We start from the raw sequence: 24,732 nt of genomic DNA, 5'->3' as shown, positions 1-24,732 counted from the left end.
CAGAAGAAAGAAGGTTGAAAAGCATAGCCTATGCAAAGGGTATGACTTCGCTGTCCTCAATTTTTTACTTTTTATTTTCACTTCCCCCCTCTTTGCTTTCAAGTGGGATATGGCCATTTAACTGTTATTATCTGCCATAATTGGCCTCATGCTGAAGATGGCATTGCTGTAGAAAAGATTTGCCTAGTCAAAATAGAATCAGGATTGGTGCCCATGATGCTATAAAATTCGTCTGTAGATCATGGGTATGAAGTGGATCAAATCAATTGCTATGTTCAGCTATTCGATGAATCGGATGCTAGAGTTGATCAACATCACCCTAAGGAATAGCACAATTAGTAGGGGATCATGTGGAAAATGATCCTTTCCAATTGTTCATGAAATAGAGAGGATCTATTTCATTATTCATAGTGAAGATCCATTTCTCCCTTTAAAATTTCATATTTCACAAATGTATAGGTGAATAGTGCCGCCTATTTTAAAATCAATTGTCATTCCTTATTTGGTGGAATGAGATTTTATAAGATGTGGCACCTTGTACACTTTTAAATGCATAAAAATTAAATTTTCACTATGAATGGACACTGTACTCTATATTTCAAAGTAAATGAAGAGAATACACATACAAGAACTTGAACCATGTCTTATGAAAGAGAGGGCTAAACTCACCATCCAAAAATAAATATATAGATGACCATGTAGTCTTTGTTTGTCCAATTTTATTTCTTTAAATTTAAATCTCAACTTTTAAAATATAGTGAGTATTAGTGACATCCTATTGAGGAAAATGTATAATATTATAATAACATATTTAAATCTCTAGATAATAATTATTAGCTTATTTATTTATTTTTCCTTTAGCCTTTAGGTCGAACCTGAACTCATCCATTCGAGGCTTTAAATGAGAGCCGAGTTTTCATAAGACCGAAGGCCCTTTTTACTAATTATCAATCCTGTGAGAAGTATCAGCTGAACCAACCAAATTAATCATTTTGGGCTCAAGTATTGACAGAGAGTTTTGGAGTTAAATTCCTTTCCAGTTTTTTTTTGGGGCCCGTGGCTAATAATACACTAAGGCAATCAGCCCCACGGGCCAAGTCCCTTTACCGCTAAGGCCCACTCAGCCGGGTTCCACTTCCTCGTCCTCCAACTCTGCCAGATTTTTTTTAAGATAAGTTTACCACAATGTTATTCAGTTGGTACCTAAGGTAAGAATCAAGTAATTCTAAGGTTGTGTTTGGTTCAATGTAAAATGTTTTCCAAGTGTAAAATATTTTCAGCTGTTTGGTGGCATTTTAAAAAAATACTTAAGAAAATAGTTTTTAGTGTTTGGTTGTGTTCTTGAAAATACTAGTAAAAACACATTTTCTACTTGATACTCACATTTTCTTAGCTTCCAAACAAATATTTAATATCAAACCAAACCAAAAAATTCATCAAATCCGGTCTCAATCGGTCAAATTGAGAGAAGAAGGAAGAGAGAGAGGCGACTGGGTTGGGTTTGATACCGACGAAGGTTGGGTTATCTGAAGGAGGCGACGACTACGAGATCGGGGATGAAGGAGGCAACGGCGACGAGATCGGTAGGTGTGTCTGATACCGGCGACGAGCGAGTCGATGCTGGGGTGCGATGGGCGAGTTAGTGCTAGGGTGCGACGAGCTGGTGCTTGGGTGCGACAAGTGAGCCAATGTTGGGGTGTGATGAGCAAGCCGCTGCTGGGGTGTGACGAGCTGGTGCTTCGATGTGCGATCTCCTCTGGCTGTTTCTCTCTCTCTTCTATTTTCTTGGGGTGTAATTCATTTGAAGGTAAAATACAACATGAAATGGTTTTACACCAGAGAGGCCTTATTTTACAGTCAACGTAGAAAATCAATTTCAATTGACCCAATTTTCAGTACGTACCAAACATGGAGCGTGGTGTAAAAGGATTTCCTGAAATCATTTTCAGCCGAAACAAACGCAGCCTAAGTTGGCACTCTTTATAACAATTTTTTTTACAACTATCTTATATGGTAGATTGTAATTATTTGCATTTCACTTTCATATAAATTCAATACTTATAGCATTCTATATTAAAATTATAAAAAAGTGTGTAATTTTAATTTTTTTTTTCATTTTTATAAAATTTGTTGTGCAATATTGTGTATGTAGCCTGCATCTTCTATTAGGAGCATTATGTGTTGCTGATGATAGCATAAGGAATGAGGGTGCTTGGGCAGCATTAGGTCAATCACTTAGCTTCATGTTTTCTCAACACACTCATGGCTCCTCATGCCTGACTAGTGATGCTCCTAAGAGCTCTTTGAGGGTGACCAGCCTAGTCTCCCTACTCGAATTGGATCGATGAGCAGTGATGAAGGGTAGCATGTGGAGACACCTTACTCCACATGATACCCTAAGGCCAAGGCAAAGGAGGGCCATAGTGGGCAAAGATAGTTGTGATGATGGGCAGCAGCAGGTGATACTAATACTATATGGTGGTGCATGGCATTGGTGGCTTAGTTTCTGGTTCTTGTGTGTGGGCTTAGTGGCTTGAGTACAAGGCAGGGTTGGGCTGCTGTGATGATAGAATGTTGTGTGCAAGGCATTGGGCTAGTAGGGCTAGCTGAATGCATAGACAAGTGCTAGTGGGCTGATGACAGTTACTTTGTGTGCTACATGTGAGCTTGCTATGTGGACTATAGTGCTGATGGGAGACCTTGAGCATGGGCCAAGCCTATCTAAAATGTGTGGGAACATATTGTGTGGGCTGTTGGAGGATAGGCAGAGGCCCCATGGTCTGCTGAGACATGGGTTATGCATGTGCAATATGTGTAGTAGTAGTTACCAAGTAGTTCCTAGCTTTCCTGATGATCAAACCTACTGTGTAAAGGCTAGAAAGAAGAGCAAGCCAAGATAGCATCAGTTGAAGGTATCTTAAATCATAACACAAGTGGCAGATTGTTTAAGACCTAGACAGTTACTAGGCAATAACTACCATAGCAGTTAATTCTATATATTTAACCCTAATGTTGTTGGGGGTATTAGTAGCAAAGTGTATTTGGCCTTGAGAAAATTTCGTGTAATTCTCTAGGCTTGTAAAAGGGTTTCCTTTGTACTTGAGATTAAATAATAAAGGTTGGGGGTGGGTTTCCTATAAATATTGTGTGTGCTGTGTGTTTAAACATCCTTATATAATTTGTTCTAAGTGTTACTGCAATGTGCGTATAGTGTTGGCTAAAACTAAGTAAAGGACTTAGGACCATCACAAGCAGAAAATTTGAGTGAAAAATTGACACTATGACAATTGGCATCAGAGCCTGGTTGCAATGTCTTCAAACATTAAGTCAAGGGTGACTGTCTTGGAGTACATACTTAGAGTTCCTGTAGAGAGAGAGAACAACTTTCTATGTGTGATAGATTGGATGCACTATCTGCAGAAACTGTTGTGATACGGAATCAGATTTTTTATTAGAGGGATGTCGTGTAGATTCTTGTTGAAGACAAGCAGAAGAAAGATGGTAAGAAGAACAAGGATAAGCAGAAAGAAAAATTAGGGTAACAAGAGCAAAAGAGAGAGGTCTACCTCTCAACAAAGCAAAGAACAGCCCAAGTTGAATGCAGGCTACTTCATATGTAATTAGGGTTGTTCAAGGACCCGCCGGACCGACCCACCCACTGCCGCCGACTGGAACCCGACCCGCCACCGACCAAACAGGCTGCTCCGGCGGTCAGGGACAGATTTGATTCTCCAAAATTCGAGATCAACGGGTCGAAGATCAATTCTCCTCCTCTCAAATCCGAGAAACCCGATCCAACTGACTCATCATTTTCCCGCGCGAGAAGGTGTGGATCTGGCAAGATTTGAGAATTTTTGGGAAGATTTAAGCTAGATTCGGTGAAATTTCACTAGATTTAGCCAAGATCTTGCCGAAAATGGCCAAGATCTCACTGGATCTGGCTAGATCTGGCCGGATTTCTCCCGTTTTTCAAAAAAATTTCACCAGAGTTCTGCCGTTTTTCATCTTTTCTTGGCTGGATTCTCACCGTTTTCCAAATAATCAACACCGATCGATCCGCCCAAACTCTGTGGAAGCTCTGACCCGCCTGATCTAATCAACCACTCCGGTCGGCGGCGGGTTAAAATTTGAGAGACCTGATTTGGTCGGGTCGATTCCGGGTTGGACACAAACCCGACCCAGATTGACCCGTGGACAGGCCTATATGCAATGGCCTTTATCAAGCAAGAGACCACACTAAGCGTGAAAAGTTTAATGCAATGGTTGCTGAAGATTAGAGGGGGCAGTCCGATGAAGAAGTTCCCAGCAGGGTGAACCCTTTACAACTGCTGAATGCCCTTAGTGTAAGATAATTCTAAGGGGCTGTCTTATGTGCAAGTAAAGATGAATGGGAATGGGGTTGAAGCAATGCTTAATACTAGCGCTACCCACAATTTTGTCGATGAAAGCATGGTCCAACAACTTTGTCTGAAAGTGAGCAAGTGTCCAAGTAAGATCAAGGCAGTAAACTCTAAAGCAAAACCTGTTTCGAGAATTGCTATTGGTGTGAGATTCAAGGTTAGCGAGTGGACAAGAAAGGTAATTTTCCTGATTATGAAGTTGGATGACTTTGATGTAATTATGGGTGATGAGTTCTTTGTGGCTGCCAAGGCTGCCTTGCTGCCATTCATCGGTGTGATGCTGATTTTCGATGAGAAGTAGCTATACTATGTTCCTGCGAGGCGTAGGGCAGGAAATAGCAAGACTAGCAAGAGGAAAGAGTTAATGGTGTCAGTTATGCAAGTTGAGCATGGATTGAAGAATGGGGAGATGACTTACTTGGCTGCAATGATTTAGGTCAAGCAGGACAAGTTTGTTGAAATTCCAGATACTGTTGCTGGACTGTTGGAAAAATTTGTTAATGTGATGTCTCCAGAATTGCCTAAGACCCTTTCACCAAGGTGTGCTGTTGATCAAGAGATTGAGTTGGTTCCTGGTTCAAAGCCTCCTTTTGAAGGCTCCATACAAAATGTCCCATATGGAGTTGGCTGAGATGAGAAAACAATTGACTGAATTGTTTGATGCAGACTACATTCAGCCCTTCAAAGCCCCTTACGGTGCCCATGTTCTATTCCAAAAGAAGTAGGATGGATCATTGCATATGTGTATGGACTATAAAGCCTTGAACAAAGTAACGGTGAAGAACAAGTACCCGGTTCCTTTGATTCAAGACCTATTTGACAGACTGTGCAAAGCCATTTACTTCACCAAGTTGGACTTGTGTAACTCGGTATGGTTCTTATGAATTTCTAGTTATGCCTTTTGGTTTAACAAATGCCCCTGCTACATTCTGCAATTTGATGAATGATGTATTCTATGAGTTTGTAGACCGTTTTGTTGTGGTTTCCACAGGCATAACTTAATTTAACTTATCCCATAGAGTTCAACTCTAGATCTCAAATCTAGTATAGATATATTATACATACAGACACTCGCACACACAATATTATTATATTACCCCAATAATAATAATAATAATAAAGGAAGAAAGAAATTTGCTCATCAAACATGTGTTAGGAATGTCACCAACGCTTTAGTTAGTAAAGCACACGAATTTATTTATTTATTTAATTCCATTCAATTCAATTGCTTGATTAGTATCCACATATACCTAACTGGTCAATTCAATTGGTTTGAAGTAATCTGTTAGAATTCGGGAGCGTTCTCATACTTCAAGGGACTCCAGATTAATACCATATTTGACATGCGTGTTAAAGAAAAAAAAAAAAAAAAGTAAGGAAATGTGTAATCCAACATTGCGATTTTCTAAATATTAATTTAATAAAGATATTCTGGGAATAATAATAATTTAAAAAAAAAATTCCTGTGCTGTAAGATTCCTAGAAATGAAAATCTCATATTAAGTAAAGCATTTCCCTTTATGTAAATATTAAATTCTAATCTTAACCCGTCTTAGTATTCAATTCAATTCTATGCAACAATTACAAACGCTTTTTTACTGGCTGTAACAAATAATTCACTATTGTATTATTAATAAACGAAGCAATCAAAATTTCATGCTTTTTTAATATATATATATATATATATAAACAAAAACAAAAAAGCAGAATGAGCATTTGTGGTTATTTGAAAAGCAACAATAAATTAGAGATTACAATTTGGCAAATCGCATTTAGAAAAAGAGAAAAAGAAAAAAGAAGAGAACCTTGTCGAGGTCGCTAATCTGGGAGGAGATGAGAGAGAGGACGCGAGGTCTCTTGGCAATGCTTTGGAGGTGACGAAGCTCCTCCAAGTCTAGCGCTACTTCGTCCGCCATTTTCACTTGACAATACCAAAACTATATGATTTTTTTTTTTTTTTTTTTACACTATCAACCCACAGAGACAGACAGACTGAGCTTTTAGACCGTTTTATATATATATATATATGGGAATGGAAAATGCTAGAAGAATTTTTATATGAGTGAGAGAGAGAGAGAGAGAGAGAGGAGAGAAGGGGGGGCAAAATGGGGATTGCGTATTTATTAATTTCGATTAGGGCTTTTTAAAAAACGAGAGAAGGTTCTGGACGTGGAGGGTTACTCTCTCTCTCTCTAACAGCTGGGACTCACCAGAAAGTGACACGTACGTACGTGAGGTTATTTTTCCTTTTTGGACCGGATTGGGTCCAGTAGTCTAATGAATGCTTGGATTCTTTGGAAATAAGAAAGAGAAAGAGAAAAGAAAATTGAAGAATTACTATGCTTTCTTTTGCTTGGGATGTCGAGAGAAGAAATGAGAAGCAAAATATATGATTTTTTTTTTTTTTTTTACTTCTATACCCACATGAGATTGAGAGTAATAAATTTGAAATCTTGGACAAAGGGGTAATTTCCTTGACATGAAAAATTAATGTGATTGCTTTAAATTTCTTATTGCTCTTTTTCCTTTCAAATCTGTCCAAATTCGGTGAATAGATAAAAGTGTGATCACTGGATTGTGTTTGCACAGCATCCACAAACTATTTTTTTAATTATTTAACACCACAAAAAATTATTTTATTTACTTATTTTATAAAATATTTTGTAACAGTAAATTTATTTTAACTTTTAACTCAATAAAATAATATAAATATCATAATAAAATAATATAAACATCACAGTAAAATAATATACCCATTGTCAAAAAATAAATAAATAAACCACAAACCGATTATCTGAAGATTTTGAAGAACAATAAGCAAACCCAAAACCCCAACCACCTCCATTGCCACCCACAACCACCTCCATTGTCTACAGGCCACCATTAACACAGCCTAAATCCATCAAATTTGTAACAAAATCATCTCAAAAACCAACCAACATCACACATAAAAACAACCAAAATTAAACAAACTCACAAATCCAGCAACAAAAAAACCCAAGGACAAACAACAAAAAAAACCACACCACTACCACAACCAACAACAACTGCCCACAGTAATGGCGTAGGACAACCCACCACCACCACGAACACATACCACAACACAACCCCATCAACAACACACCACCACCACCACAAACCCACCTCAACAACTACCATCCACAACTCTGATTTAAAAAAAAAAAAAAAAAAAACACCAGGCTTTGGTCGTCGACAGCTTGGGACTTGTGTCAGCAACGACTTAGGACTTGGGTCGCTGGCAACTTGGCGGGCAGTGACTAAGGAGTGGTGAGGAGTTGGAGGAAGGAAGAAATATAAAAATGAAGGTGGACAAGAGAAGGATTGGGTTCAGTGAAGAAGAAAAGTGAAGTAGAAAGAAAAAAATAGAGAAAAAATGGCTGGAGGAAGGAACCCAAAAAAAAAATCAAAAGGGAGAAGTGTTGGGTTTGGTTCGGTGAAGAAGAAAGAGTGAATGTGAAAAAGAAAGAGAAAAGAAAGAAGAAGAGAGAAAAACTTAATTTAATAAAAGCAGAGAAAGAAACCAATTAAAATATAATTTTTCTTTTTGCCTTTGAGTTACAGTGCACATCTATCTTTAGATGTGCACTGTAGCTCAGAAGCTAATTTTCTAGCTTTACCTCCACTGCTGTAGCTCTACTTTTGTGATTAATGGTGCTAAATAACTATATTTTTAACAATAAAACTATTTAGCACCACTGCTGTGAATGTTCTTAGAATCCCAACAAGAGAAATGATGACTTCCTTCATTTCTCTTCTTTTCCCTCCCTTCCAAACATAGTTGAAGTAGGTGTCATTTCTTTTTGTTAATGATATCCAGGTTTTTACCCAAAAAAAAAAAGTTAAGAAGGTTCAAATGTAACCACATATATTGAAAAATAGTAAAAGTCAATAATAACTTGATAAGTTAAGGTTGAAAGTGGCTGACTCTTATAAAAAAAAATAAGGATAAAATAATTATTAGATTCTTAAAATCTAACTTACAACCTATTTATAATAATAAAAGATCCTCTCAAATAAAATACAGAGGATCCTCTCAAATGAAAGTGGCTGAAAGCCAAATTGTACATAAGAAGGTGTCACAGGTCAATTTTTCACTAAATTTTCTGTCTGTGTATGGTCCTAATCCTTACTTAGTTAGCAACACAACCACATGCAGTAACACTTAGAACAATTATATAAGGATTTAAACACACACACACAAATATTTAAGGAAACCACCCCAACTTTTATTATTAATCTCAAGTACAAAGGAAAAGCTAGAGATTCAGAATTTCTCAAACAAATACACTCTACTCTACACCCCAACAGCTTAGGGTTAAATATAAGAATTAACTGCTATGGAAGTTATTCTATATAACTGTCTAGGTCTTAAAATCTTGCCACATGTGTTTTGATTAGACATCTTTAACTAATGCTTCTTGCTTCTCTTCTTTCAGCCTTTACACATAGGTTATAATTCAGGAAAGTTAGGAATTGCTTGGTAATTCTACACATCTCACATGCAAACCCATGTCTCAGAGACCATGGGCCTCTGCCTATCCTCAACAGCCCACACAAATGTTCCCACACTTTTAGATAGGCTTGCCCATGCTAAGGTCTCCATAGCACTACAACCCACACAGCATACCACATGCAGCACACAAAGTAATTGCCATTAGCCCACTAGCACTTGTCCATGCATTAAGCNTACTTTATTACTTAATCTCAAGTACAAAGGAAACTCTTTTACAAGCCTAGAGAATTATACAGAATTTTCTCAAGACCAAATACACTCTACTGCTAACACCCCAACAGCCTTAGGGTTAAATATACAAAGTTAACTGCTATGGCAATTATTACTTAGTAACTGTTTAGGTCTTAGATAATTTGCCACATGTGTTTTGACTTAGGACATCTTTAACTAATGCTGTCTTAGCTTGCTTTCCACGTTTCCAGGCCCTACACACTAGGTCTAATAATTAGGAAAGTTAGGAATTGCTTGGTAATTGCCATTGCACATGCTACACATGCACAACCCATGTCTCAGTAGACCATAGGGCCTCTGCCCATCCTTCAACAGCCCACACAACATGTTCCCACACGTTTTGGAGAAGCTTAGCCCATGCTCAAGGTCTCCTATTAGCACTACAACCCACACAGCATACCCACATGCAGCACACAAAGTAATTGCCATTAGCCCACTAGCACTTGTCCATGCATTAAGCCAGCTCCACTAGCCCAATGCCTTGCAGACAACATTCTATCATCACAGCAACCCAACCCTGCCTTGCACTCAAGCCACCAAGCCCACACACAAGAACTAGAAACTAAGCCACCAATGTCATGTACCACCACATATGGTTAGCACCACTTGCTGCTGCCATCATCACAACCATCTCTGCCCACCATGGCCTTCCTCTGCCATGGTTTTGGGACATTATGTGGAGCAAGGTGTCTCCACATGCTGCCCCTCATCACTGTTCATTGATACAACTCGAGTAGGGAGACTGGGCTGGTCCCCCTCAAAAAGCCCTTAGGAGCATCACAACTCAAGCATAAGGAGCCATGAGTGTGTTGAGAAAACATGAAGCCAAGTGATTAACCCAATGCTACCCAAGCACCCTTATTTCTCATGCCATCATCAGTAACACATAATACTCCTAACAAACCACCACTACCAAAAGAAGCCGACATCCTCGTTAGTAAGGTATTTCAAATGCCTTCACTTCCTTTTCAAACTGCCATAAAGTCAATGCCTTCTCCCAACTTGCTTCTGTTTAGCTGCCCCTTTCCACTTCACTAAGTAATAAATTATCATATTTCCACCCTTTCGATAACCCGTTACCTTCTTGTCAAGTATTCTATCCACTTCTCGATCAAATTGTACCATAACAATAGGTGAGGCATGCCTTGCCTCATTCCTTGCAGATCTATTTCATCCCCATGATAAGGCTTTAGAAAGCTCACATGAACTGTGAGGTGAATTTGCAACCTTTCAGGCAATTTTAACTTGTAAGCAACAACACCAACTCTCTTCACAACTTCAAAAGGACCATCATACTTTGGAATTAACCCTCTGTGTACACTCTCACTTCTAAACTTTCTCCAAATATGTGGAGTTAGCTTCAACAACACTTTGTCCCTAACCTAGAACTCAAGAGGCCTCATCTCTTTATCAGCATACTTTTTCATTCTTTGCTGTGCTTTCAACAAATTTTCTTATGCTTCCTGCATCAGTTCTTGTTTAGCAATAGCAAATCTGTATGCTGTAGGACACCTGCCTTCTGAATGCTGTTTTACAATCTTATGAGGTGTTAGGGTTGCTACCCCATTGCCACCTTGAATGGACTCGTTCCCATTGAAGAAGACTTGTGCAAATTGTAAGCAAACTGTGTTCAATCCAACAAGTTTAGCTAGTTTTTCTAACTTGTAGTCACATAGTGCCTCAAGTAATCTTCCAACACAGTATTGATCCTCTTGGTTTGACAATCTATCAAACCAAGAGTCTCTATCACTCACAATATCTTCAGGCAAACCAAAGTACTTCACCACATTTCTGTAAAACAGATTAGCAGTTACCTTTGCTGTACCCTTGCTGTGCAAGTACTTGGAGTAGCCATAAACATGACATACTTTGAAAATCGATTAACCACTACAAAAACTGAACCCATTCCCTTCACTTTAGGCATACCAGTAATGAAATCCATTGAAATAGAAATCCATGGACTTTTCGGTATAGGAAGAGGTTGTAGCAAACCATCTTCCCTTTGAGTTAAACCCTTATCTTGTTGACAAACTAGACAAGTTTTTACATACAACTTAATGTCTAACTCCATCTTAGGCCAATAATAAGAACGGGACAGTAAAACATACATTCTTTCTTTACCTGGATGTCCTGCCCATTGTGGATCATGAGTCTTTTTCAAAAACTCCCTATGGATTTTCCCACTAGGAATAAACAACTTACCATCCTTTGCATACAGCAACCCATCTTCAAGCCAGTAATGACGTACTAGGCCTGCAGTCACATCTTGCACTAATTTCTGGTAAGTGGCATCAAGCTTAAAACTTTTCTTGATCATTTTCACAAAATCTGACTCAACTCTGGTCAAGGCAGCAACATACTTTTGCACTTGTTTGCGGCTAAGTGCATCTGCTACTTGATTATGCTTGTCAGGCTTGTGTTCCCACACAAAATCATATTCTTGTAGCAACTTCTGCCACCTAGCTTACTTAGGAGACAACTTCTTATGTGTGTTGAAGGAGGTATTGGCTACATTATCAGTCCTCACCACGAATTTAGGATCTAGCAGATACACCTTCTAGGTTAGCAAACAATGAACCACAGCAATCATTTCCTTCTCATGTGTTGAACATTTTTTGCTCTGTATCATTCAGCTTCCTACTTTCATAGGCAACTGGGTGTTTCTCTTGCACCAGCACACCACCAATTGCTTTGTCAGAAGCATTAATATGGACTTCAAATGGTAACTCAAAATCTAGTAGACACAGCACCGAGTCACTTAACACAGTAGCTTTAAGCTTCTCAAAAGCTTCTTAACATGCATCTGTCCCCACCTATTTCTTGTCATTTTTCAGCAAATCTGTAAGAAGAGCAACCTTCTTGGAATACCCTTGAATAAACTTCCTATAATAGTTAGCCAATCCAAGGAAAGACCACAACTCAGCCACTTTACTTGGTGGAGGCCAATCAAGGATAGCCTGCACCTTTCTCTCATTCATCATCACAAGACCTTTGTTGACCTTATGCCCTAGAAACAAAATCTCTTGCTGGGCAAACTCACACTTCTATTTCTTGACGTACAATTGATGTTCCCTTAATTTGGATAGCACATTCCTAAGGTGTTCCAAGTGATCCTCCAAGGACTCACTATATATCACTATGTCATCTAAGTAAGTTGTGTCAACTGTTTCTGAACCTCTTTTTTTTTTTTTTTTTTTTTTTGGGGTATTAATATCCTTTCAGAGCTGACTCTTACCTTGAGCACCGAAATGTGACCCCAAATAGTGCATTATTTTTTGTGATGTCTATCATGGCAGTCTGCTTAGGGAGCCTAGTGTCTTTTTGCTCTTGCAGTAATTTTAATCTCACTTTCGTATTATCCAAAAAAAGTCAGAACCCCCTTAAAAACCTAGTTTAACTCTAATTGCCCTTTTATATTGACTTCTTAAACAATTGCTGGTTGTTGGTGTTGTTTTTTTCATTTTCATGTGCTGGATTTATAGTTGTCAGTGGAAGTAGACATAGCTTCCAAGGAAGTGAGTGGTCAATATTGATTAGTGTAATTTTACCTATATTTTGTTGAGCAATAAATTGAGCCCGGATACCCACTTTGATGATCATCTACCTGATGTTGAGCCATAGACTGAATCTGCAAGATTGGTATATCGGTTGTCTATGGTGTCATAGGAAAATGAGATAGTATTTGTTTTGCTTGTGAACACTAACCTGATCTTGTGTCTCCATATGCAGATTTTAAAAGAGGCTACCTCCGCACCTCCCTTGCAAATTCCAACTCCTATTTCAACTGCACCTAAGGCATCTCCGATCCCTGCATTAAATTATGTTACGCTCGGATCATTCAGCTGGGATCAGGATGATGACAAAGTCAAGGTAAGAATGCATGTGAATTTTTTTTTTTTCAAATTCTCAACTCTCCATTGTGTTTCTTGATGACTAACGGTTCTTGGTTCTCATTATTGTTTAATTCTTATGGTTTGTATTACCATTAGTTGCTCTAATCATGATTCTGCCTCCTGTAGATATATATATTTCTAGAGGGAGTTGAACAGGAAAAAATGGAGACTGAGTTTAAGCCAATTTCTCTTGATGTCAAATTCCATGATGTCCAAGGGAAGAACTACCGATGTGCCATACCCAAATTGAACAAGGAGATCGTTCCAGAGAAGTGTAAAGTGATAATTAAGCCAACAAGGGTCACTATTATATTATTCAAAGCTTCAAAGGGGAACTGGTTAGATTTGCAGTTTAAAGAGGACAAGGTAATTGCATAGTGTGAGGAGTATCACGATTGGATTTTATATATTTCCTTCTCAACATAATCATCTAATTGCATTATTTCTGTAATGTTTTTACCTTATAGCTAAAGCCAAATCTGGATAAAGATCGAGATCCCATGGCAGGAATCATGGATTTAATGAAGGTGAGTTTCTCCGTGATTTATCATTGGCAACTTATGCTCTTGGATGTAGATAACACAAGTACACAAACACACACATACACACGCACACACACACACATACACATTGTATAGGACATACTTACAATGTAGGGATGTAATCATGCATGCCTATGAAATATAACTATCAGAGGCTACTGTTAGACAGCATCCTTTTTTTCTCTCTATTTTAAAATTGTATCTTGATGTGCATATTGCAGAATATGTACGATGAAGGGGATGAGGAAATGAAACGAACAATTGCAAAAGCATGGACTGATGCTAGGTCTGGCAAAACAGCAGACCCCTTAAAGGGGTATCGTTGAACTAATGATTTTCATTAGATGTATTGGTATTTACATGTTTTCATAATACATTTGCTAGCCTATATTTTTGTCGTGAAGAGTATCATGGGGATGTCATTTTGTGTTGAATTTGTTGGAAGTGTGTCTGGATTATAGTTTTGTGTCATTGTTATGAAGCAAGCGTGAGTCTGGATTATAGTTTTGCTTCATTATTATGAAGTATTTTTGCATATAGCTTGTTTGATGCTCTTTTAGTGGATTTTCTTTTCCTATTTTGCTTTGTTCCTCTTTATTTTCTTTTGATATCATATTAAAGTTTACATGCAGTACGATATGAGCCTTGTTTTGTTTAGTTTGGGTGTCCAATTGCATGATGTTAGCTGATCAAGAAACAGATCTTCAATAATTTCATCAGTGGGGGCTTTAAATTAGCATCTCTGGCAATGCATGATCGACAGATTATTAGGAATATTCTCTGCTGAAAATGATGTATTCCGAAATGGAGCCAAATTGGCTTCGTAAAGGTGTGCACAGCACAACCCTACAGAGATGGAGCATACATTTCTATTCCCCTGGTTTTGTAATAGGTTGCATGCTACACTTTTGAGTTTTGACATGCTGGTACTGTCAGGTAAGCAATCCGCTCAAAACTTCGAATACAACACTTTTAAACCTGGATTGGAATTAATATTCCAATTGTGTTTATTGTAATTATTTATTGAATAATGGACTTAAGTAGTTAAATGAGACCCGAAACCCTTTTTTTAGACTGAACACAATGGCCTCAACATGAAGGCCCAACTTGAGCTAGATTGAGTTGGTTTTAAAGATACCATGGCTTGATAGATTTCTTAAATCGAGGAGGTACGGTTGGGCTGAAAAATACCTCAAACTCAATCCAACCCAATTTAACTTGATCCTTCTCTCACTCTTAGTCAAGTTTTTCCTCTCTACACTATTTTTGTTGAGGGAAAACAAGTCAAAGTCTTTTATTAAGATAAACTCGATTAATCAGTTTGGAATACAGAATAAAATTGCAATGGAACATTCTCTATCTAAACTTAAAAATTTGGAATGCCAATTGCATATTTAGCCAGATAATTTGCTAAACTGTTGCCTTCCTTCTTTGTATGAGAGTAAAGCAGCTCATCAAATTGTTTAGACAAAATCTTTGCATCCTCAAATAGTAGTCTGCATGGTACCAATACATTCTCATCCTCCCTTAAACCTGTAATAACTGCCATGGAATCACCCTCTAACACAGCCCACCTCACAGCCGTGTCTGATGTGAAAGATAAGCCCATGCCGTAGCCATTGCTTCAATGTCAGAACTGCCTAACACCTGATGCACCACCTTCGAACACGATGCAATTACTAGACCTCTGTTATCTCTAATGACTACACCTATACTAGATTTTTTCTCCTTCAGGAAAGCCGCCCCATCAAAGTTAATTTTAAGGCAACCTGATGGGGTTGGCCTCCACCTACAACTCCTTGGCTGAGTATGGTTCACTAATGTATCATGGTTGACCTGTCTTGCATGGAATTCAGCTAACCAAGTTCTGGAGAGGTGAGTGATCTGATGGACGACATCTGCGGGTTGGTTAAGTCGAACTCGGTTTTGCTGGTTCCATATGGACCAAACCTTGACTGCAAATAACTTCAGCTGTTGGTTGTTCTTGATTATCCATGATAATAGTTCGTTGAAGTCGAAGAATTGAACTTCACTTCGGAAACTCCATAGTTCTGGTTCTGCCCACATCAGATCAAACTCTGGACACGACCACAATGCATCTAGGGAATTTTCTGTTAATGCTCGGCATCTCACACATAAATCATCCTCTGTAATTTTGCACTGAAACAGAGAGTTTTAGGTTGGTATGGCTTCACAGCAAGCCCGCCACAGCAATGTCTTCACCTTTTGTAATACACGCATGGACCATATTTGCTTCCAAACCTGTGTGTCTCCATTTGTCGACGATTCATGTGCACTATCAATTAGCTCTTCCTCCATTTTTAAGAACTTGTAACTTGACTTGCAGCTGTACAGTCCGTTGCTTGAATAGGGCCAATACAAGATGTCTTTTGATGCAAATCGGCTTAGTGGAATTTGCTTGATTAACTCTGCCTCTTCCTCATTGAATAACCCTTCCACCATCTCTACGTTCCACTGTCTAGTATGTGGATCAATAAGAATATCCACAGTAGTCTTCAAAATCTGCTATTGGACATTCGGATAATAGGGTGTGCTTTTTTGGCAGGTAGTAATCCTGCCAAATTCTAATTTTTTCCACATTGCCAACCTTCCATCTTGCACCCCTTTGAATAACATCCCTTCCTATGAGTATACTCCTCCATACATAAGAACCCAATCTTGAATACTTAGCCTCCATGATCGTTGTGTTTGGAAAAAACTGTGCCTTGAAAACCTTGTAGAAGAGAGTATTTTGGTCATGTAAAAGACGCTAAGCTTGCTTTGCTAATAGTGAGTCATTGAACATGGTAAAATCTCTAAAACCTATACCACCCACTGCTTTTGATTTAGTCAAATCTTTCCATTTAACCCAATAGATTTTTCTTTGGTCACCTCGCTATCCCCACCAAAACTTTTTTATCATAGCTTCAATCTCATTGCATAGATCCAATGGAATTTTGAAACATCCCATAGTGTATGTTGGAATGACTTAGATGACTGATTTTATCAACACTGTCCTACCCGCTTGTGAAATTAGCTTCCCTTCCCATCCTTGTATTTTTTTCCACACCCTATCCTTAATGTAGTTGAAGCTTGCTTTTTTCCCTTTCCCAACAAATGAAGGTAGACCCAAGTATTTCTCATATTGCATAATTTTCAAAACTCCTCAAGCTTCTTTGATATTGTTCTTTATTTCGGCATTAGTTGCTTTGCTAAAGAGAAGTGTTTTTTTTTTTTTTTTTTTTTTTTTGAGGAAATGAAACGAACAATTGCAAAAGCATGGACTGATGCTAGGTCTGGCAAAACAGCAGACCCCTTAAAGGGGTATCGTTGAACTAATGATTTTCATTAGATGTATTGGTATTTACATGTTTTCATAATACATTTGCTAGCCTATATTTTTGTCGTGAAGAGTATCATGGGGATGTCATTTTGTGTTGAATTTGTTGGAAGCGTGTCTGGATTATAGTTTTGTGTCATTGTTATGAAGCAAGCGTGAGTCTGGATTATAGTTTTGCTTCATTATTATGAAGTATTATTGCATATAGCTTCTTTGATGCTCTTTTAGTGGATTTTCTTTTCCTATTTTGCTTTGTTCCTCTTTATTTTCTTTTGATATCATATTAAAGTTTACATGCAGTACGATATGAGCCTTGTTTTGTTTAGTTTGGGTGTCCAATTGCATGATGTTAGCTGATCAAGAAACAGATCTTCAATAATTTCATCAGTGGGGGCTTTAAATTAGCATCTCTGGCAATGCATGATCGACAGATTATTAGGAGTATCCTCTGCTGAAAATGATGTATTCCGAGATGGAGCCAAATTGGCTTCGTAAAGGTGTGCACAGCACAACCCTACAGAGATGGAGCATACATTTCTATTCCCCTGGTTTTGTAATAGGTTGCATACTACACTTTCGAGTTTTGACATGCTCAAGGTACTGTCAGGTAAGCAATCCGCTCAAAACTTCGAATACAACACTTTTAAACCTGGATTGGAATTAATATTCCAATTGTTTATCGTAATTATTTATTGAATAATGGACTTAAAGTAGTTAAATGAAACCCGAAACCCTCTTTTTAGACTGAACACAATGGCCTCAACCTGAAAGCCCAACTTGAGCTCGATTGAGTTGGTTTTAAAGATACCATGGCTTGATAGATTTCTTAAATCGAGGAGGTACGGTTGGGCTGAAAAATACCTCAAACTCAATCCAACCCAATTTAACCTGATCCTTCTCTCACTCTTAGTCAAGTTTTTCCTCTCTACGCTATTTTTTTTGAGGGAAAACAAGTCAAAGTCTTTTATTAAGATAAACTCGATTAATCGGTTTGGAATATAGAATAAAATTGCAATGAAACATCCTCTATCCAAACTAAAAAATTTGGAATGCTAATTGCATATCTAGCCAGATAATGTGCTAAACTGTTGCCTTCCTTTTTTGTATGAGAGTAAAGCAGCTCATCAAATTGTTTAGACAAAATCTTTGCATCCTCCAATAGTAGTCTGCATGGTACCAATACATTCTCATCCTCCCTTAAACCTGTAATAACTGCCATGGAATCACCCTCTAACACAGCCCACCTCACACCCGTGTCTGATGTGAAAGATAAGCCCATGCCGTAGCCATTGCTTCAATGTCAGAACTGCCTAACACCTGATGCACCACCTTCGAACACGATGCAATTAGTAGACCTCTGTTATCTCTAATGACTACACCTATACTAGATTTTTTCTCCTTTAGGAAAGCCGCCCCATCAAAGTTAATTTTAAGGCAACCTGATGGGGTTGGCTTCCACCTACAACTCCTTGGCTGAGTATGGTTCACTAATGTATCATGGTTGACCTGTCTTGCATGGAATTCAGCTAACCAAGTTCTGGAGAGGTGAGTGATCTGATGGACGACATCTGCGGGTTGGTTAAGTCGAACTCGGTTTCGCTGGTTCCATATGGACCAAACCTTGACTGCAAATAACTCCAGCTGTTGGTTGTTCTTGATTATCCATGATAATAGTTCTTTGAAGTCGAAGAATTTAACTTCACTTCGGAAACTCCATAGTTCTGGTTCTGCCCACATCAGACCAAACTCTGGACACGACCACAATGCATCTAGGGAATTTTCTGTTAAAGCTCGGCATCTCACACATAAATCATCCTCTGTAATTTTGCACTGAAACAGAGAGTTTTAGGTTGGTATGGCTTCACAGCAAGCCCGCCACAGCAATGTCTTCACCTTTTGTAATACACGCATGGACCATATTTGCTTCCAAACCTGTGTGTCTCCATTTGTCGACGATTCATGTGCACTATCAATTAGCTCTTCCTCCATTTTTAAGAACTTGTAACTTGACTTGCAGCTGTACAGTCCGTTGCTTGAATAGGGCCAATACAAGATGTCTTTTGATGCAAATCGGCTTAGTGGAATTTGCTTGATTAACTATGCCTCTTCCTCATTGAATAACCCTTCCACCATCTCTACGTTCCACTGTCTAGTATGTGGATCAATAAGAATATCCACAGTAGTCTTCAAAATCTGCTATTGGACATTCGGATAATAGGGGGTGCTTTTTTGGCAGCTAGTAATCCTGCCAAATTCTAATTTTTTCCACATTGCCAACCCTCCATCTTGCACCCCTTTGAATAACATCCCTTCCTATGAGTATACTCCTCCATGCGTAAGAACCCAATCTTGAATCCTTAGCCTCCATGATCGTTGTGTTTGGAAAAAACTGTGCTTTGAAAACCTTGTAGAAGAGAGTATTTTGGTCATGTAAAAGACACCAAGCTTGCTTTGCTAATAGTGTGTCATTGAACATGGCAAGATCTCTAAAACCTATACCACCCACTGCTTTTGATTTAGTCAAATCTTTCCATTTAACCCAATAGATTTTTCTTTGGTCACCTCGCTGTTCCCACCAAAACTTTTTTATCGTAACTTCAATCTCATTGCATAGATCCAATGGAATTTTGAAACATCCCATAGTGTATGTTGGAATGACTTAGATGACTGATTTTATCAACACTTTCCTACCCGCTTGTGAAATTAGCTTCCCTTCCCATCCTTGTATTTTTTTCCACACCCTATCCTTAATGTAGTTGAAGCTTGCTTTTTTCCCTTTCCCAACAAATGAAGGTAGGCCCAAGTACTTCTCATATTGCATAATTTTCAAAACTCCTCAAGCTTCTTTGATATTGTTCTTTATTTCGGCATTAGTTGCTTTGCTAAAGAAAAGTGTTGTTTTATTTTTGTTTATTTTTTGTCCCGATGCCTCCTTATAACCATTCAAAATATCCAACACCTTCCCACACTCATCCATAGTTGCCCTGCAAAAAAGAAGACAATCATTTGCAAAAAGCAAATGTGTTAGTTTTGGGCCTTTCCTACATAGGAAAACCCTTGGATATCCCATTCCTATTACAATTACAAACCCATGGGTAGAACTCACCCTTGAAAACCGACTTGCAAGGGGAGAGTGCCCAAGAACTTATAAATACATGGTTAAACTTATATTTAATTCATGTGGGAAACTAGGATTATAACATACCACCACACATTGTAGCCAATGTCCACGATGGCTCACTCTAGTGACACTGACCCGTTGGTAGCCCTTTCTCTTTTTGGTGGCTTCACTCAACTATCAATAATTTTAATCTAGCCTTTAGGTTGCCCCTTTAGAGATCTGACCACAAAGCCGCAACTCATTTGATACTATACTCAATGAGCTACACCCGATCAATCAAGGTGGTGATTGGCTCTGATACCAAATGTTACAAACCCATGAGTAGAACTCACCCTTGAAAACCGATTTGCAAGGGGAGGGTGCCCAAGAGCTTATAAACACAAGGTTAAGCTTATACTTGATCCATGTGGGTTACTAAGACCATAACAATCCCTCTCCATTTTTTTAATCATCCCATTCAGCCCTTCAGTGCAAAGTAAAAACAAAAATGGAGAAAATGGGTCTTCTTACCTTATACCCCTTGTTGGGTGAATCAAATCACTAGGCTCTCCATTCACCAATACTGAATAGGTAACTATCTTAACACACAACATAATAAGATTAATCCACCCTTCATTAAAACCCATCTTCCTCATAATTCCTTCAAGAAAATGTCATTCTACCCGGTCATAGGCCTTACTTATATCGAGTTTTATGGCCATATAGCCATGGCTACCAGAATTATATCTTTGCAAGCAATGTAAAGTCTCAAATGCCACCACAATGTTATCAAGTCCAAAAGCTTTTAGAGGAGCCATTTGTTGCAAAGCCACATTAACTTCACTCACTTCAAAAGGCACGACTTAGTGAGGAATTCATCTCATTCATAATCACAGTTGGCACACACTCCAACACCCTTAAAAACCCATTATGTCCTGATGAAGAAAAAAGTGTGTTGTAGTAACTTACAAAAACTGGTGCTATCTCCTTCGGGTGGTCTCTCCATATACCATCTCCATCTCTAACCTCCTTAATCAAATTTTTCCTATATCTCTTTGTGGCACAACTATGGAAATATTTTGTATTTCTATCCCCTTGCCTTGCTCATAGTAGCCTTGACCTTTGGGCTCACATAGTTGCCTCCTTATCCCTCAATACTTCAATATCTTTCTTCAGTTGTCTAACCCGAGCATTATCCCCACTTAGGACAGCATCACCTTTAGCCTTAAGGAGTAAATTCCTCAATTTTTCCAACTTCCTTCGCACATTCCCAAATACATTCCTATTCCACCAACTCAAATCCCTACCACACTTCTCTACTCTTTGTAAAATTCCTTCATCAAATTTGGTGACATTAGAGCTATGCCACACGGCTTCAACAATCTCATTACAACCTGGATTGGATAGTCACATTTCCTCAAATCGAAACAACTTCTTTCTTTTGGGAGGATCCAAACCTGAAAAAATAATATGGAGGGGGATATGATCAGATGAGTCACAACATAAATGGTGAACCTTCGTACCTGGAAATTTTAAAAACCAACTATTTGTGGCTAATCCTCTTTCTATTCTTTCCCATATTGAGTTGCCATTTTCAAAGTGCCTAGCCCATGTGAATTTAGGACCTACATATCCCAAATCCATAAATTCACATTCATCAATTACATCCCTAAAAAGTTGCATTTGATTGTGAGGCCTAATTCCACCACCTACCTTCTCATCTTGTCTAATGATCTCATTAAAGTCCCTAACGCACAACCATGGAATATTAGTTTGAGAATTGAGATACCTGAGTTGTTCCCATGCTTCAAATCTTCTTGCTGTCTCTGGTTCACCATAAAAACTCGTCAAACGCCACTCATTGTCTGAATCCTTATCAATGACTGCATCAATATAATACTTTGAAGATCCAACTACTGTCAGATTGATCAAAGACTTCTATAATAAAGCCAATTCACCACCTCTACCTTCCCTTGGGACCACCCATCGATGATCATGCTCAGTACTTATTTGTACAATTTCCAACCTCACATCATCTACAAGTGTCTCGGCCAAAAACACTACAAAGGAATCTTTTGCTCGTGTAATTTCCACTAGCTCTTTTCCTGTACGCAGGTTCCCAAGCCCATGACAGTTCCATACTAAGCAACTCATTGCTTCTAGAAAGGCTGATGATCAGCCTCCGCCAATATAAATGAAACTCCATCATCTTTCTGAAAAGCTTGAAATTGCTTTGAAGGCAATTCTAAGAAATCATTGAAGTCCAAAGTTGTCTTTTTCTTCTTGTGGTGAATTGAGTGGGTGGGATTTCACTAATTATTGCTGGCCTGCTTCTGTGTGTCCATGATGGGAGAACGCGCCCCTACCCAATATTTTTTGAAACCCTATCAAGCACGTGAGGGATGGTGCTTCATTTAGCTGACCTAGACTTGTTTCGCTAGGAATGTCACGTGGCTTAGAGACCGCAAATGTATCCGGACCTTTCCTAACTCCTCTGACTTTTGTGACTCTTCATCCACCTCCTTTAATACCAGTTCAATCCCATTCGGATAGCTTGACATCCCATTAATCTTGGGATTTAATGGCAGTGAAAATACTGGACATGCATGATTAATGGGATTCATTCCATTTTGGCCGTCACACACTGATTGCTTGACAGCTCCTTGCATGTAACGTTCAACACCGTTTGGTTCACGCTTTTTGCTCAGAATTATCCTCGATCTGGTTCTGCGGGTTTGGTGGCTCCTCTTCCATTGGTTGAGAAGCAGGTTCGGCCTTCATGTTCATCTTCCTCATAGAATAGTATCCTAGCACCATAATAGTATTCTTTTTGGAGACCACAAATGGGAGAGCACGTAGGCTGGATCCGAATTCCTTTTAATCATTCCTTAAGAGTCCCTTCGCTTTCAATCTAAATCTTGCAGTCCCTATCATCATGAGTAAGTCGACCACACCAATAGCAGATGTTTGGCAATCTTTCGTACTTGAATGAGACCCAGACTTGCTTGTCATCTTTCAAGGAGATAAGTAGACTTCTACATAAAGACATTGTGATGTCTACTGAGACTTTTACACGAATGAAGTTGCTCCCGTCATAAATCTTTGACTCGGATTGTTTGATAACTTCTCCCACCACTCTGCATATTTTTTCCACCGCCTCAATGGTCATGTACCTCATTGGGAGTCCGTGGACTTTTACCCAAAAGGTAGTCCTATCATACTTAATATCCTCGAGTGGCCTATCATTGTCATAGCGCTGCATAACAACCAAGTGCTTGTCAAAACTCCATGGTTCGCTACCCATGGTTCTGTCTACATCCTCTCTGTCTTCGAAAGAAAAAAAAAATCTTATGATCACCAATATGTTGAATTTTGAAGCCCCTTCTTGCTCGCCACAAAGGTGTAAATGTTCTAGCAATCACTTCAACATTTAGAGCTCTTTTAGTAAGAAAATATGCTGCAATGGAGAAGGTTTTGACACTCATCTATCATAAGGCAGCATCCTGGCCCTTCTCTCTCGGATAGGGAAAGGCGTGTCCAAGATTGTGCAAGGTCCTCCATAAAGATTGGTTGAGAGCCCAATTCACTTCCTTGAAATCTGTTTCCCAAACCCCTAGAGAAAGAGAAAAAAAAAAAAAAAACCCACAAGCCGAGGATTACACGTGGTATTCCAAGGAACCTAACAGCACCTTCAGATGAAGGGAACAATCAATTCTACAGTGCAAGAGAGGTCAGAAGTACAGACTGAGCTCTCAAGCAGCAGAGAAACAACATGAACATGTGTTTGTTACTTGCGAAGCCAGAAATCTCTCTACACTCTCTATAGGTGTGAAATACAAAGTTTAATTCATTATTTCCACTTTGCTGTGTTCCACAAAGCGAAATGGTTTAATATATTTGAGACTTTAATTCATATAATTAAAAAGTTTGGACCTAATCTGAAACAAGATATAAATACAGTTTTTTTAATGTAATTTCCTCTATTTTTTTTTTCTTTTTGAGAATCAATTTCCTCTATTCTTTATTTTAAATGATGAGGCTGAATTTTATGTTCTATGCGCAATGGGCTCCAAAATACTAACGATAATTAATTAGTCAACAAATAAAAGAATACACTCTTTAAATAATATATTTTTTCTCTCAAAATCCTTCAACCTGAGACTTTCCATCCAACTTAAACCCCATTTATAACCAAAAAAAAAAATATATCCTCTGAAATAAAATACAGAGGATGCTATTCCCTTTACAACAGATAGCCAAGATCACGAACTTCTCTTTTTAAGTCATGTGACCCTTGGCTAGTTGCTTTTACTTGTTAGTCTAAACTCATTGAGAAATTATTATTATTAATATATTTTTTTTTACTTAAGAAAATGATGGATCTCCTTGAATCTTGAACTATCGATCCTTCCACAAACTTCACTGATCCAATCGATTTAGCACACTTATTACATCCTAAATGAGCAGTAATTATCTTTTCGCTTGTTCCAAAAGATACAACCTCATAAGCTAGAGTCTAGTAACCTTCAAGTGGTTATCATTATTGAGAAAGTGATGTTAGCTGCTCAAATCTAACTAAACCTCCATTTAAAAGACTATGGAGTATTCTTTTTTTCTTGCCTCCTAGAATCCCTTTTTCCCCTCATTTATACTTTATTTTAAATGTTTCTCAACCTGATTTTTTAGGTTAAT

The 24,732-nt window shown here is 38.4% G+C and overlaps 2 protein-coding genes across 2 annotated transcripts; one reads left to right on the top strand and one right to left on the bottom strand.

Annotated features, from left to right (window-relative positions):
- Positions 1-15: 15 nt before the first annotated feature.
- On the top strand, positions 16-14,177 carry LOC136061493 (uncharacterized). Its single transcript, XM_065772609.1, has 5 exons — positions 16-39; positions 12,895-13,035; positions 13,185-13,424; positions 13,526-13,585; positions 13,822-14,177. Exons 1-5 carry the CDS (start codon positions 31-33, stop codon positions 13,924-13,926), a joined length of 555 nt encoding a protein of 184 aa, XP_065628681.1. The 5' UTR covers positions 16-30; the 3' UTR covers positions 13,927-14,177.
- Positions 14,178-22,951: 8,774 nt separating this feature from the next.
- Positions 22,952-23,344, bottom strand: LOC111998705 (uncharacterized protein At4g02000-like). The gene has a single exon (XM_024030795.1). It carries the CDS (start codon positions 23,342-23,344, stop codon positions 22,952-22,954), a length of 393 nt encoding a protein of 130 aa, XP_023886563.1.
- Between the last annotated feature and the right edge of the window lie 1,388 nt (positions 23,345-24,732).

The sequence above is a fragment of the Quercus suber genome, unplaced genomic scaffold (genome assembly GCF_002906115.3).
Source record: "Quercus suber isolate HL8 unplaced genomic scaffold, Cork oak 2.0 scaffold_61, whole genome shotgun sequence".
In the NCBI taxonomy this organism is placed as follows: Eukaryota; Viridiplantae; Streptophyta; class Magnoliopsida; order Fagales; family Fagaceae; genus Quercus; species Quercus suber.
Note: the sequence above shows the minus strand (reverse complement) of the source record. Positions and strands in the feature narration are given on the sequence as shown.

Bases quoted from the DNA above. Each gene is read 5' to 3' on its own strand.
- LOC111998705 (XM_024030795.1), bottom strand. From the start codon at position 23,344: ATGGGTAGCGAACCATGGAGTTTTGACAAGCACTTGGTTGTTATGCAG.
- LOC136061493 (XM_065772609.1), top strand. The intron at 13,036-13,184 runs GTAAGAATGCAT...TGCCTCCTGTAG, and splicing joins AGGATGATGACAAAGTCAAG to ATATATATATTTCTAGAGGG. The intron at 13,425-13,525 runs GTAATTGCATAG...TTTACCTTATAG, and splicing joins TGCAGTTTAAAGAGGACAAG to CTAAAGCCAAATCTGGATAA.